The sequence below is a fragment of the Desmodus rotundus genome, chromosome 3 (assembly GCF_022682495.2).
Source record: "Desmodus rotundus isolate HL8 chromosome 3, HLdesRot8A.1, whole genome shotgun sequence".
Classification (NCBI taxonomy): domain Eukaryota; kingdom Metazoa; phylum Chordata; class Mammalia; order Chiroptera; family Phyllostomidae; genus Desmodus; species Desmodus rotundus.
This window is the reverse complement of record NC_071389.1, coordinates 191590577-191605552: the sequence shown is the minus strand read 5'-3', so window position 1 is coordinate 191605552 and position 14976 is coordinate 191590577. Positions and strand designations below refer to the sequence as shown.

Genomic DNA, 14976 nt, shown 5'->3' with positions numbered 1-14976 from the left:
TCAGGTGGAAGACAGCTGACTTATTCTGGGCAAGGGTTGTATGTTCCGAACGAATTGATTGCTGCCTGGTGTAGATCGATGTCACCTGTGAAGACCAGCTTGGGGGCTCCTACGGGGCCCCTTGCAAGTCTCCACTGTGGGGAGGTGGGAGGTGAAATCCAGGGTGTCTTCCATCAGCACCGTCTTTCGTTAATCGCTGAGGAAGGTCTCCTCTCCCCGTGCATCCAGCCATGTCAAGTTCAGGTGGGCCCCTTAAGTTTGGGCCTCTCTTCTTTCTTGTCGATGATCTAGTATAAATGATTCAGTCACCAAGTCCTTGAGAAAGAGCAGTGCTTCCTGTATCTCTTAACTTCGTGTTTCCTAGTGTGTGTTCTGGGGATGGCTACCTTAGGATCATGCGGGGTGCTGATCAACAATACGGATTTCTGGGCCTGGCCCCAGACTTGATGAGTCCTCCTTACCTCTGGATGTATGTATGGCCCTGGGACTCTTCATGTTTGTCAGCATCCGCCAAGGTTCTGATGCCTCTCAGCTACCTCTTGTTAATCTTTTTCCTTCACGGGTCGCTGGAACATATTCCAGAAATGAGATGCCTCTTTGCTAACGAAAACCTTTCTGTTTCTTGCCGCTGTCTCCATGTCCGTTGCTCTGTGGCATGGCGTGTGGCAGTCCCAAACATCTGACCCTTTCCCACCTTTCCACGTCCTCACCACCAGTGCCAACTCCAAGCTCTGCCTGAGTCTATCAGACTGTCGTCATTTTCCACGCACGCACACATGGTTGCTTGTGTATATTCCTATGTCTTAAACAATGTTACAGTGCCTCTCCTTTCCTTCTTTTCTCCTAGTATTTGAGAAACTCAGTTTCTGATACCAAATGTAACGCTCATCTCCTGCAGACGTCTCAAAGGGATCGCTCTCCCTCCCGTCCTAACATTCCCTTCGGTTGTCCTGCTAGGCTGCTGCTCTGCACATACTTGGATCCCATCGTAATCCAGTTCACATCATATAATTACAGATGTGGTACCTGGTTTCCATGACAGCCCAATATTCCTCCCACCCCCGCGTTCACACCCTTGTCTGTCCCCTTTCCATGCTGCCTGGGGCTGGCCTCTGTAACCAATAAGACATTGAAGAAATGACACCGTATGCCTTCTGAGGCCGAGTCATAAAGGACACCCCGGCTTCTCCCTCACTCTCCGTCATCCCCTCACTCTGAGAGAAGGCAGCTACTGTGTTGTTAAGACGTTTAAGTAGCCCTGTGGGGCAGCCCATGTGGCAAGGATCTGAGGCTGCTTAACAGCCAGCACCAACTGCCAGGCGTGGGGGACCCCAAGCACCCTGAGGTCTCAGTGGAGGTCTTGACTGAAACCTCTTGAGAAATCCCAAGCCAGAACCACCCAACTAATGTGCACCCCAATTCTTGACCCAGGAACTGTATGAAATAATAAATTATTTTTGCTGTTTTCTGCTGTATTTTGAGGTAACTTGTTATGCATCATCGGATAATGAATATCCACTAGACCACGGTCCCCTCAAGAACATCTGCCGTGTTTCATTCGTCACGGACTGTGGTCCCTCACCCCTCCTCAGCACCTGACCCATATCCAGTGTTCTATATAAATGCTTATTTAAATGACCCCAACTGAGCTGAACTGGAGTTTTGCTTTGTAAACACAATGAGGATGATTTTAGCTAACAGATATGAGTCCCATCTGTTTTGGTGCTTTGAACACCATTAGTAATAACATTAACAATTAACGACAGTAGCCAATACTTACACATTGCACCAGAATTCTCACAGTCCTGTGCAACGTGTGCTCTTCGGATGCCTATTTTACAGATGAAAAGACTCAGGTACATAGAGGTTTAGTTACAGTACTTGTCCAAAGCAGCCCAGGCCAGTGAGCGATGGAGCCAGGATGCAAGCCCAGGCAGACTCCTGAGTGCATGCTGTTACCAGTTTAAAAGCTAATACTGAGCCCTTGCCACATGTCCAAGCACTGCCGAGTGCCTTAGTTTTCCTGCCTCATTTAGTGCTTTTCCAAACCTCGTGCAATGTGTGTAATTTTATTTTCCCTACTTTATGGGCCAGGAGACCAAGGCATAGGGAGATGAACTTGCCCTTGCAGAGGTGGTGGAGTCGGGGTTTGGAGTCCGGCCAGTTGGACTCCCGGGCTGGTGCCCCTTCCATGAGCCCCTCTCATGGCTGTTTTCCAGAGTCCCTTCCCCACCCAGCACTGCCTTACTCTCCATTTCTCATCAAGGATGTTCTGAACGCACGGGTGGGTTGTCGAGATGACCACTCAGAAATAGCATGAAAGGCAAATGACCTTTCAGACACGATGCAGCTAGGATGAGTTCGTTTTTTAATTTTTGAAAATGTGTCAAGGTGGTTGGTAGTCTACAGGAAAATGTTGAAATGGATAAGAAAGTCTATTTCGAGCAATAAATATTTCCAGGATGACAGAGAAAAGCTTACAGACTACAAGTAAAAGAACTCCCCGGGAAGGGACGGGGATAGCACATGCTACTAGTACCCCTACTTTACAGATGATAAATTAAGGCCCAGAGAGACTCAGAGCCAGAAATGCCCAACTCCAAGGCATTATACCTAATTGCCAGGTGGTGCGACATCTTGATGAGCAAGGATTTGGGCGTGACGGAGCCAGGGGCTCAGTTATGACTGGACAGTAACACAGAGGGTTTTGAAAAGCCCATCTGGATAGGCCAGGGGCTGCGGGAAGGGGGAAAAAGAGAGAAACACGTCATTTCAGGGGTGAATGTCTAGGGCTGGGGGCCTGAAAGTTGGGGTGAGGGGAAGGGCTCATCTCCCAGACTCCGGGTACTAGGATAACAAGACCTGACCTGTAGCCTGGTCGGGAGGGGTCTGAGTGAGACGGCCCATAGCAAGCTCCCCCCACAATGCCTGACACCCAGTGAGCACTCAGGAAGTTCTAGATCACATTGTCTATTGTTACCATTATAGGGGCATCCAACGCCTCCTGAAAATAACATCTTCCAATAGAAACGGACACTGTTACCTGACCAAACCAGCCTTTTCCCCAGTCTTTCCCTCGCCTGTCAAAGGTCAGAAACCTGACATCAGCCTTGAAACATCAGGTTTTAAGCAGTCACCTGTGGGTCTGTGTCCTCTGGCCAACCCTGAGCCTCCATGCCCATGTCACTCCCCTGGTCAGACTTCCCCGGTAGCTTTCCTGTGGACCCCCAGCCTCAGTGAACCCTGGAATCACCTGCAGAACTTGACAGAACCCCCCAAGGAACTGGCAACTCTGGCCGGGTGAGTTTCCCCTTGAGAGCCCTCTCCAACCCCCCCATGTAGAAACCCTTCCAACCCGGGGTGGCATATGCCCCATTACGTCAGTGCATTCGGTGGTGTTCTTGAGCACTATTGCCCATTTGCTAATTAAATCTTAGAGCATGCTGCTTAGCCTTATTAACAGCCACCTTAAGGCTAAGAAGATGTCCGTGAAAATAAGCCCAACTTTCAGTTTTATTATCATTTTAATCACATGAACCCTTTGGTGTGTTTATAATGATGAAGGACATAACTAGGATATTGCCCTGCCGGGGGCTGGCATCTCTAGGGGGTGTTTGGGGCACACTGCAAGGTGAGAAGATCCTCCGGGTTAGGTTTTCTCACCGTCCCTCTGGGGATGGTCTTCCACCCACTGACCCCGTCACTGCGTGTCCCTGGTGGGACTGAAATCTGCCCTGGGGTGGCAGTGAGATCAGTGCCAGTGTGGATTGTACCAAGAGACTGCCCCACAGGGCAGCACAGGGGACCCGTCTCACCCCCATTTCCTCCTCCTGAGACTGGGGACGTGCTGTGCCATTTGGAGATCATCTACCAGAGGAGGTCTCCAGTTTCCCAGCAGATCTCAGCTTGTCATTGGGTTACTCTTGATGTAGAAACATAGGAAAGGGGACGGGCGACTTATTTTGCCCAGCAAAGCCATGTCCACTCCCAGCCTCCCCTGTGCTGTCAAAGGAACTGTAACTCCTTTTACCAAACTCAAAACCCTGAGTCATCTGAGCCTTGGTAGTGTGGACAGCTGTTCACTGGGAGAAGAGAAGTGGGTTGTACAGAGGCCCCCTGCACATCTGCCCAGCTAGGCAATCCTCCTAGCAATTCTGGTGTAGTGTTCTAAGCCCCGATGTTGCAGATGAGAAAACTAAGGCTCGGAGAGGTTCAATAACTTGCCTGAAGTCACACAGCTCATTCACAATGGAACAGGTACCAAGGCCCAGGCTGTGGGGCCCAACCAGCTGTGCCTCTTCTGTTGCACCCTCCTGACCCTGGACTCGAACGGTTAGTTATGCATGCTTTTGCTCCTAGGAGCAGAAAAGGTCAGAGGTAGCATTTGAACCCGGGCCTGGCTAACCCTGCAGTCGTGCACATTCATCAGACGTTTTTGAATAATGGCTTGTTAGCACAGTAAAAATGACATCATCCCTGCCTCCAGGAGTTGCAGCCCAGAGCCGGAGAGAGACCTGGGAAATTAGACACAGCGTGACAGCGTGCTCTGTGGGAGTAAGGGAGACAGCTTGATCTGGAGCCTGCACCCAGCCTGGGGCAGCAGGGAGGTGCCGACCAGTGGGCAGTGCCTTCTAGGTTGAGACTGGAAGGAATCACAGGATTTGGATGAAGGTGGGGGGCTGTGGGGGACACTATATGCTACTTCTAAGAGAATGAACCATTTATAATAAATGTATCTGCTTCTTCATGTTCTTTCCTCCCATCGATTCCTTAGTTTCCTTTCCGCAGACAAACTCATTTGAATGCTTCTCTTACCTCTATTGTACACTCCGACTTAACTGATTGTATATGAAGTTGGCGACTTGGGGCGACATGCAGGCCTGGGCTCATGTTGAGATTAATTTATTCCTGTAGTCCTGCCGTTCTGCGATGCATCCGAGTGCCTCACGTGTGTGTTAAAAATAAATCCAGGAGTCGGGCAATCTAATTAGATGGCTTAACCCAGCGCTCTGTGGTTCAGCCTTCTCCAGGCTCTCCTGCTTTGACAGTAACCAACACAGATGAAGAAGTTAATCGGAGGTCTGATGAAATAGCCTGGCTGCGGCGTGGCCCGGTGATTGCCAAGCTGCAGTTCAGGCACATTCTCAGGGGAGAGAAGAAACCTCGCTGAGCTCCAAAGGCTGGGGCTTTCGTGAGGATGGGTTTCATGAAGTCTGCTGGAGGGAAGTCTTGCAGAATCCCCAGGCCTGAGGTGGCTGGTCAGGAAGCTAACTAACTCCAAAGGAAGGAGAATGTGGTGTGGAGAAGGAACGCAAACATCCTTCTGACAGATTCCAGCCATAACTTTGCATCTCGCTTGCTGTGGATGGTAGACAAACCTCTCACCCTCTTGTGCCGTTCGTTCATCTGTGAGTGTGTTGGTCCACCCGTCCACCCCCCAGCCACGCTGAAGATATGCATGTTGTGTCTATTACGTATAAGGCATTATGCTTTGATCTTGCCGTGATTCGCCTAATTTAATGACCGTGCTGGGCGTGGTAGGTTAGCCTCACTCTCTCCCCTCTCCACCCTGCTTTGTGCCCCTGTGAGGCTGGTGCCTCACAGTTGAGTCTCTGCACTCATTGGGTTTGTCCAGCAGGTGATCACTGTGTAGGAGGAAAGAGAGGCTGAGACCTCTCCCCCTGTTCTGTCCTGTGGGAGTGTCACAGGTAGCCCATGTTCCCCTGCCGAAGGTCACCGCTCCTGTCAGGTGGTTTATTCATATGGCTTTCTCTCTGGATTCCAGCAGCTGCTGGCATCGGCCCTTCAGGCCTTGGGTGGTAGCAGTGCCCCACGGTTCCCCTCACTGGGTGCTGCTGCTCAGGCCTTGTTAGGCCCCTAAGTTGTGTGTACACATCAGTTCTTTATGGTTCTGTTTAACTCAGGTTATCCAGTTTGAGTGTACTTTCTGCCCACACCCTGACCAATACAGTGCAGTCAGCGCTTAGAAGTAACCCCCTTTGATAACTGGCAGAAGCTCAGAAAGGCCAAGCAAACTCTCCAGGTTGACATTGTGATTAAGTGACAAAGGCCAGAACCCTCTAGGGGTGCCTGCCTCCAGAACCCAAGGTTTCATGCTGTGTGATCTTCCAGAGACCCCCACCTTCAATGGGACGCAGTTCAAGAGGCATGGCTACCTCCGGAGCCTGAAATGAGGGAGGGAAATCGGGCAGAAGTTAGGGGCTTACATTCACTGAGGGCCTTTTGTGTACCAACCACTCGAGTCTTTTAATCTTCCTTAGATTCTACATCAACCATGTGATGTAGGCAGCATCCCCATTTTATAGGTGAAGAAACTGAGGCTTAGAGAGATCAACATCTTTTATGGGGCTGGAGTCCAGATTTCAACTTTTGTCTCCTCTCTCTCCTCCATGCCGCCCAGGTGCAAAGTGACAGGGACCACAGCCATAGCACTGAAGACTGTTTTTCCTGAGACCAACCCATGATGAACAGTTCAGCCCATCAGTTTATGGAGGGGTTTTTTTCTGGTCAAAATTATACCATTTATGCAGAGGGCCATTGTGAACCTGAGCGTGAAGAGTAGCTGAAGTGATAGTTTCGAATAAACGGAAGACGGAAGCATCATCATATGGAGTAGATTTGAGAGAGGGAGTGGATCCAACGAGTCGTCACAGGGCTCCTTTCTCAGAGCTTTCCTAAATCAGCTTGTGTCCCCGCTATCGCCCGGTCTTGGTGTGCCTAAGAAAGACGGCCATGCTTAGTTTTCCTTTACAACAGTTTTAGTTGTTCCTTTTAAAAAGTTGAAAAATAAAGGTAAGTCCGGAAAGTATCCAGCCATGTATGAAAAATACAGGCATTTACTGAGGCAGGTACCAGATACAAGCAACACTGTACACAGGACGATGACGCCTCAGGCCCCTTCAACGTGGGCACCTTGGGACCTCACGTAGTTCCAGTCAGCATCAGCTGCCCCATCGTATTTTCCTGAATCTCATTCATGGTCTGAAATCTCTTTCCTTTCAAAGGTGATTTTAGTTTTGGGAAAAGCCAAAAGTTGCAGGGTGCCAAATCTGGGCTGTAGAGGAGCTGAGTCACCTGGGAGATTTGATGTTTCACCAAAAAACTCTACATGAGACATAATGCGTGAGTGGGCATGTTGTTGTGATGAAGCTGCTGGTCACCAGTTGCCCACAACTGAGGTCTTCTCAATCATCTGAATAGTTTCCACAGAGGAATGCTCAAACTTAACATTTGATGCTGATTCATTGCTCTGCTTGCTCAGTCATTTTGAATGCAACGGCCACACAGTACACATGCTCACTCAACAGCATCTACTGCCCCCACTGACTAGTACAGTGAAGTCGTCGTTGTTCACACATGTGCATTCCAGTCCACTGTCCTTGGCCATCAATGTCATGCAAGCCGTTCTCATTGTATTACAATGGTTGGATTGTTTCTGGACAGACCTCGTATGTACATATCTATCTACCTACCTATCACACGGCACAGCAAAACAATCACCATCAGTAATTTGATGCCATGCTCTATTTTTTTTTTTCTCTGTGTAAATTCGTGTGGATATGTTTTCATGTTGTTTGGTTATACGTAGAGGTTGTTAAGCAAAAGTCATTTTGAAACTTGCTTCTTTTCTTTTAACATCACATGCAAATTACCTTTTAATATACCTTAACCTACACTGTGGTGTACGGTATGCTATCAGTTTCTTGCTTTTAAGTTTGACTCCAATGTTTTAGAACAAGTGCCTCACAATGGAATTATAAGGACAGAAGGGATGAGTATTTTATGGACTCTTGATAAGGTGGCCACATTTTTCCTTAAAGAGCTATGTGACCAGCGTTACCTTCACAGAAATCAGAAGTGTACATGGCTTCCACGCAGACTCCACACGGCAGCAAGGATGGGGCCCCCACCCAGAGTGACCTTCATGTGTGACCTGTACTATGGAAAGCTTTCATCACACTGGTGTTATGTATTATTTTTAGCCTTGACTTTGGGTATCAGGTGGTACCAAGATGTGACTTGCCTTCAACTCTCCCCACCTGTAGGACATTGGTGGTTACAGCAGGTACAGATTTCAGGGGTGGCCCTCTTTGGGCTCGTTGGGTGCAGGTGTGTGAGAGTGTGTGCGTGTCTCGTTACCCAGGGAAGAGTGTGACATAGATAATGACCAGCTTCTCCTCGAGTTTGTGTGAGAACCAGGAGAAGGCCACAACACTGATTGGTTTAATGACCACTTTAAAAAATGATGAGCATAAGCTTTAATGATACGTTTAAGGCACAGGTGGCAAACACAAGGCCTGCGGGCAGAATCCGGCCCTCCACCTTGTTTTATCCGGCCCAGCACCTTGTTTCTACCTGGCGGCAGTACCGAGCTCTCACTTCACTGTTAAGGAGTAGTTACATTTACACAGTCCTAACATTACGATCAGCCCTTGGAAGGCAACCTCGAGGCTGATGCGGTGCTCGATGAAAATGAGTTTGACACCTCTGCTTTAAGTAATAACCCTTAATGATTGAAAGAAATGTACCTACCTAGGAAAAAATTAAGTATTGTTTGCAAAAAATATATGTAGTCTGATTCAATTTTTGTACTTTTATTTATTACTTTTGTGCATATTCTTATATTCTCCAGCGAGCCTATGTAATTTCTGTAATAACAAAAGTGTTATTTTGAAAACCTGAGCATAGTGTTTACATACAATAGTTATTCTATAAACATGGCTTTTCCTCTCTTGATTCAGAAACATTTTCTTTCCAAAAAAACTTCACATGCCAAACTGCAAATTACATGAACAAATCTTTAAGAAAATTTTCATTCATTTATTCAACAAATTTTTATTGGGTACTTCTTCTGTACCAGGCACTATTGATGATGTTTATGCAAAAAATTAATGCAGTGATTTTTTTTCTTTCTCCTCCTCCGTGTCTTCGCCGCCCTGTGCAGACGGAGGTTTCCTGGATCCCCAACAAGCATTACTCTGGGATCTACGGGCTGATGAAGCTCGTCCTGACCAAGACCCTTCCCGCCAACCTGGAGAGGGTCATTGTGCTTGACACGGACATCACCTTCGCAACCGACATCGCAGAGCTGTGGGCCGTGTTCCACAAGTTCAAAGGTAAGGTAGCCCATTTTTTCTGCTATCTTTTAAGGTGTCCACATGCCAAGAGTAGTAATTGTACTTTTAAAAAACGTGAGGCGTGACCTCTTAATGAGGGCATGCTAATGAAGTGGGTAAGGAATTACAGATAGGGCTGGGTATCAGTTCTGTTGGCCTTTGAAAAGCCTGAAACTGGAATTTGCATTTCTGTAGTAAACGAAGAGGTGAGGTCTGTGTTCCTAGAAAGAACCCAATTTGGGTTGCTTTGTAAGATATGAATATCAAATGTGTATCTCTGTATGCAGGTAATTGAGTGTTGATTTACTTGTGTAGAGACACACATTTATCGGGTTTCTCTTTTTATCAAATGATACTCTGATTGCAGAGAGAGCCTGTGAGGTGGTGGAGATGAGTATTGATTACAGAGCGTTTGGAAAGGTTCTTACGGCTCTTGCTTTCGTTCTTGTCGTGGCTGCTTATTTTAAAGGGGTATGTACATTCGGCTTTACAGGAGGTTCCTTGCAGTCTGGTTAGTTTCTTCTTAGCTGAACTGTAGCTCTTGCCACTGCCCCAAGGTGTGTGAGTATCGGTGGGAGACTGTGAGCCCCTGGGTGTGCTGAACGCTGACGGCAGCGACAGGTTGGCATGCATCTCGGGCTATTACTGTAACACCTTCCTCCCAGAGGGTGTCCTTAAATTGCCATATTTTAAAAGTTCTCCTATATTTTAGACAAACACAACAAGAAGTTTGGTGGTGAGATGTTTTTTCTTTATTTTTTAGTTTTCTTTTTTAATATTGTACTCTGGCTTCTGGGTTTAAAATTTCTCTTACCTCTTCTATACCTACGTGTCCTTTGAAGGTGAGATACCACTTAGTAATTTTAAGTGACAGCATTTTCACAAATCACAGGCTCTTCCAACGTTGGTCTGTTTCTATTCTTGGGAAGGAGAATGAATTCCTTGCCTGCCCTGGTGTCTGCCTGCTTCCTCCCTGGCGCCTCTTAGGTCTGGGCCAATTGGAAAAATTTCCTCAGCATGTCCAGTGGGAGACACTCTGACCCTCAGACTCTTCCCCTTGTCAAGATCAAAACTTACTTCCTTTACCCAAGTCAGTTTGGACCCTAATAAAAACATCATTCAGCAAAAGTGCTGAAAGTGAGTGTGCCTCGGTTTCTGATCGCGTCTTCATGGGAGGCTTGGATCTGCCTGTTTCACAACTAAACCGAAGCTTGGGATGCAGGGTCGTGCCGGGTTGAGAGCGGAATGCACGTGTGTTGTCTTCGGTATGCATCTCTTTGAGTTCCCTGATCATTTCTGCTTGTTTTTCTGATCTAATAGAACTCACTGGGGGCAGTTATTTTAATAATCAGGTTGTATTTTATTCATATATTTATGCTGATGCTCAGCATATAGTGACATATTTATTCAACAGGCACTTCTCACGTCCCTGCTAGGTGTCAGGAAGTGTGCTGGGCTCTGGAAATAAGGAGGTGAACAAGGAAGGGGAGTAAGAATGACCACCTCCCCTGAGGTGGGTCAGGGCAGGCAGCCCGGAGGGCCTCATGGAGGAGGTGACTGGCATTGTGCTCTGTGCTGCCAGTTAGGAGTAGTGGTCGTGTGCAGTGGATGCCTGTACTTCCCTTTGGGAAGAAAGGACTTATTAATCCAGCAGCTGGGAGTGCTGCCTGCAGATAGCCCGTAGCTATGGGCCTTGTTTAGGGGTGGCCTCAGGTGAGAAGAGTCACCTGCCCGTGGCCTCGCCCCCTTCCTGGGGCACCCCACATCACATGATGACTGAAGAATGAAGAGTTTTTGAGGATCAGCTGCAACACTCCCTTGAGACCCTCTTGCTCCCCGTTTCTCCTCGGCCCCGTCCCGCCTTCGCCCCTTCGCGTTCACAGGTGCTGTTCCCAACTGCTCCCCCACGTTCCCCTTGCGCACGCTGACTCCCACACCAGAGTCGGCTCCCGGGGAGATTCCACCTGCAGTCTGCACTTACAGCCACGAGTCTCCCTTGGATAGTGAGTAGACGCAGTAAAATCACTGGAACAGGTGACATAATTTTACTAATTATAGCTAGTAAGCTATAGTTTTTCCTGGCCCAGTTAGGACCTGCCACGGAGCAAGCGGGGTTCTGCCACCAATAAAAACACCTGTGGAATCATGGTGTTGATATCATCTGTGGAAGGGGAGGCTGCTCCAGGGATTTGGATTTAGTGGGCTTTGCCATTCAAGGTCGTTCCTGGAGCAGAGTGTGGGGGCCAAGGTCAGGACAGGGACGGGGCTGTGTTTTATTTATTTGTTCATTCTTTCACAGATTGATTTCTAGCGTTTGTTAGGCCCCCACTATGCAGAGGAATATATCTGACGGTGCTGTTACCTGAAACTGTCGAAAACGTGGCCCCTGCCTTCCAGGAGCTCACGAACAAGGCAGACCGCATTGCATTTTTATCTACTGGCGGTCAAGGAGGATAAAAACACTTGAGGTTTTCCCAGGCTTGCCCTGACTTTTCCAGGAAAATACAGAGGCTAAAAGAAAATAAATAAGCTCTTTTCTTCTCCATGTGGCACTCTTTCGTATAGGTTTGTAGGGGGGTTTCAGTTTTGTCTTTCTGAACTGGACCAATTAGAAGCCAGGTCATGGAACCAAAAGAAAGGCCCTTCAGGCAGACCGTAAACGGAGAACATTCTGATCGTCTCATGAAGGCAATTGCTGTTGACATCTTTCACTGTAAACATTTTGAGTGACATTGATGCAATTAGGCCCTGTTAATTGAGCTCTGTTGCAGAACAGCTTGTCACCTGGGGCTGGAGTGCTCCTTAGACCCACATCCCGTACACCCTTGACTCCTTCTCGGTGCTGCGAACTCCCCCTCGCCTGAATTCATCATATGGAGCATCTAGTAAGGAGCATTTCAGTAGGTGTGTGGACCCACTCCCAGCCTCTACTATGCACAGCTTTGGGGGGGCCCTTTGGGGACGTCCACATGCTCCCTGACCCTTGACTTCCCCTAAGTGGAGAATGCCCCCCTCCCTATGTCGGCGGGCTGCATCCTTATCGAGCCTGCTCCAACCGGCAGAGGTGTTTTCAGAGCCACTAATTCTCAGCAGAAAGGCTCGGACATGCCGCTGAGGGCTGGAATTAGGAGTTGCCCATTCAGTCATATTGACTGAGCTCCCTAGGTTTCTGACTACTGGGAATGTTGCAAGAATAAAACAAGCCCGATTCCTACCTCATAGGAGTGCACGTTTGAGTCGGGGAGACGCACAACAAACAAATGAGCGAGGGAAACACACAGTACAGTAGGCAGTGATTAGTGCCCCTGGGGGAGTCAGAGAAAGGAGGTGGGGGATGCCTGTGTGCCCGTGTGCAAACACGTGTGTTTCAATATTCAAATACCGTGGTAGTGGAAGGTCTTACAAGAGAGGTGGCATTTAAGCAAAAGCCTGAAGGAAGTAAGGAAGCAAGTATGACAGGTGCTAGCAGAGTGGAATGGTGTCCTGGGCACGTGGAACAGCAGGGTAAAATTTCAGAAGTCAGGCGGCCTGGCTTGTTCGGGGAATCGGAAGGAGGCCAGAACAGAGAAGAGTAAGCTCAGGAGAGGATGAGATTGGAGAGGTCAGATCATGGGGCTGCATTTGTGGGGCCCAGGAGGATTTTGCCTCTCCTTTCAGTGATACAAGAAGCCATTATGTGGTTTGGAGCAGGAGTGACAGGATCGGATTTTTGTTTTTAATGCACCTTCCTGGCTGCCCCGTGGGAGGGAGTAAGAGGAAGCAAGGAAGCCATTTCCGAGACTACTGTAGTCATCCAGGGGAGACACGTTGCTGCCGCAGACCTGCAGGGGTCAGTGGAGGTGAAAGGCATCGCCCATCAGGGATACATTTTGAAGGTTGAGGCGTCAGGATGTTCTGGTGGATTGGACGCGGAAGGAGAGAGTGACGGAATCGAGGATGACCCTGGTGGCTAGAGGGGTGTGGTTGCACCGCTGAGGGTGGGGAGGGGTGGCTGCCCAAAGAGCAGGAGCTCGGTTTGGGGCACTTTAATGTGAAATGCCTACTGTGGTCCCCCCACGGATGTGGTGAGGAGGCAGGCAGATGAATGAGCATTTGTAAAGCAAAGGGAAAATAATGAATAGTTCTTAAGTACTTCTCCTGTCCTGGGCACTGAGCTAGAAACTTTGCATGTTTAAAAAGCAAAATTAAGTGAGCCCAAGAGAGGTTAAATAACTTTTTATTCTCCCAGAGCTATTGCACAGCACAGCTGACCCCCAAACTGTTGGGCTTTGGCATCTGTGTTCTTCCTGCCACCGCCTGCCCCCTCTCTGGCTTTGTAGTGTGTAGGGGCGATGGCTCTTGACCTGGGAGGCAGGGCCTGCATTTCGTTCAGGTGTAACCACTGATTGTGTTCACCCACAAGCCTTTAGTGCGATAGTTTTACTGCACAAAAAGTTGGAAATTATATCTGATTTTAGCTGTCTGGGGAAGCTGTTTTAAAGGCATAGCATAAATAATACACAGTCAGCCCTAGCCAGATGGTTCAGTTGGTTGGAGCATCGTCCCAGTACCAAAAGATTGCGGGATCTGTCCCTGGTCAGGGAGCATACGGGAGGCAACCAATCAGTGTCTCTCTCTCTCTCTCTCTCCCTCTCCCTCTCTGTCCCTCCTCCTCTCTCCCTCCCTCTCGCTCCCTCCCCTGTCTTTAAAAGTGAACATATTCTCGGGTGAGGAATGAATAAGTCAATAAACAACCATAATTTGAAGCTTTTAGAAGGCCGTGCTAAATTTTCAAGATAGCGTTGTCAGTTTAGGGACAAAGGCCTTCCCTTTGGGAAGCTCATACTGCCCTGAGGTAAAGTTCTGGCCCCAAAACTGGTCACACTGTCCAGCCCTGGTGGGCCTTCATCCGCTGCCCCTCACGGTGCCACAGTGGGTGGGTGGGTCATGCCAGTGGGTGTTTTTAAGAACCTAATAGGCTCACTGTGGACTAATTGTAGCTAACATTTTTAAGTGCTTCACTCTGTGCCAACTACTCTGTTAAGCGTTTTATGGATAAACTCATTTAATCCTCACAACACTCCCCTGAAGTAATTACTGTTAATGCTCCTGTTTAAAAGTTCTGGGAACCAGTGTTCAGGAGGCAAAACCGCTTGCCCAGTGTTTCAGCTCTTACGTTGTGGGACTGGGATTTGAACTCAGGTTGTCTGAGTCCAAATCCAACACTGTTTCCCACACCGCAGCCTACGCTCCTCAGAAGGGGAGACGGTGGAGCTTAGAGTCTCTGTGGAGAGACCAGCGTTAGATTTAGGAAAGGACTCTAGGTGACCTTGTAAAGCAGCGTGCAGAGGGCACTGCCGAGGCGATCTAGGCCTTCAGAAAACAGAGGCAAACAGACACAGAGAGAAGTGTGGCTTCCCCAGGATCTGAGCAATAAAACCTTGGTTTCCAGAATCTGGCCCCCGCTTGTGACTTCCCAGAACATCGTCTTTAAAGCAGCTTTGCGCCGCAGGAGCTCTGCCCATGTACTCAGAATGGCTCAGCCGAATGAGCCACAATCAGGGCTCACCCGATGACCTGTGACCATGGTCAAGGTGACCTAACTTCTGGGGCCCAAGTGAACTATGAACCGTGCCAACAGGGTCCTTGTGAGTGATGCAAAACATAATGTACATTACTCTTCCCATGTTGCATTTCCTCTAAGGACTCCTGCCAGAGGGCACAGAATAACAGGGACACCGTTAGTGTGTCTGCTTCGTCACCTTGCAGCTTGGTCCACAAAGCCACAAGGGGCTGGGGTGGCTGTCAGTGTGGAATAATGTAAGAAATCTGCATATGAGGAACCTTGTAAGTATTACTT

At 48.5% G+C, this 14976-nt stretch overlaps 1 protein-coding gene across 4 annotated transcripts in view; it reads left to right on the top strand.

The window, feature by feature from the left end:
• LARGE1 (LARGE xylosyl- and glucuronyltransferase 1) overlaps window positions 1-14976 on the top strand; it is a 453793-nt gene that overhangs the window by 258755 nt on the left and 180062 nt on the right. For all 4 annotated transcript variants that reach the window (XM_053919473.2, XM_053919472.2, XM_024579159.4 and 1 more), the window contains exon 6: window positions 8966-9137. In XM_053919473.2, the coding sequence (XP_053775448.1) occupies window positions 8966-9137 (172 nt within the window). The remainder of the gene's footprint in view (window positions 1-8965; window positions 9138-14976) is intronic.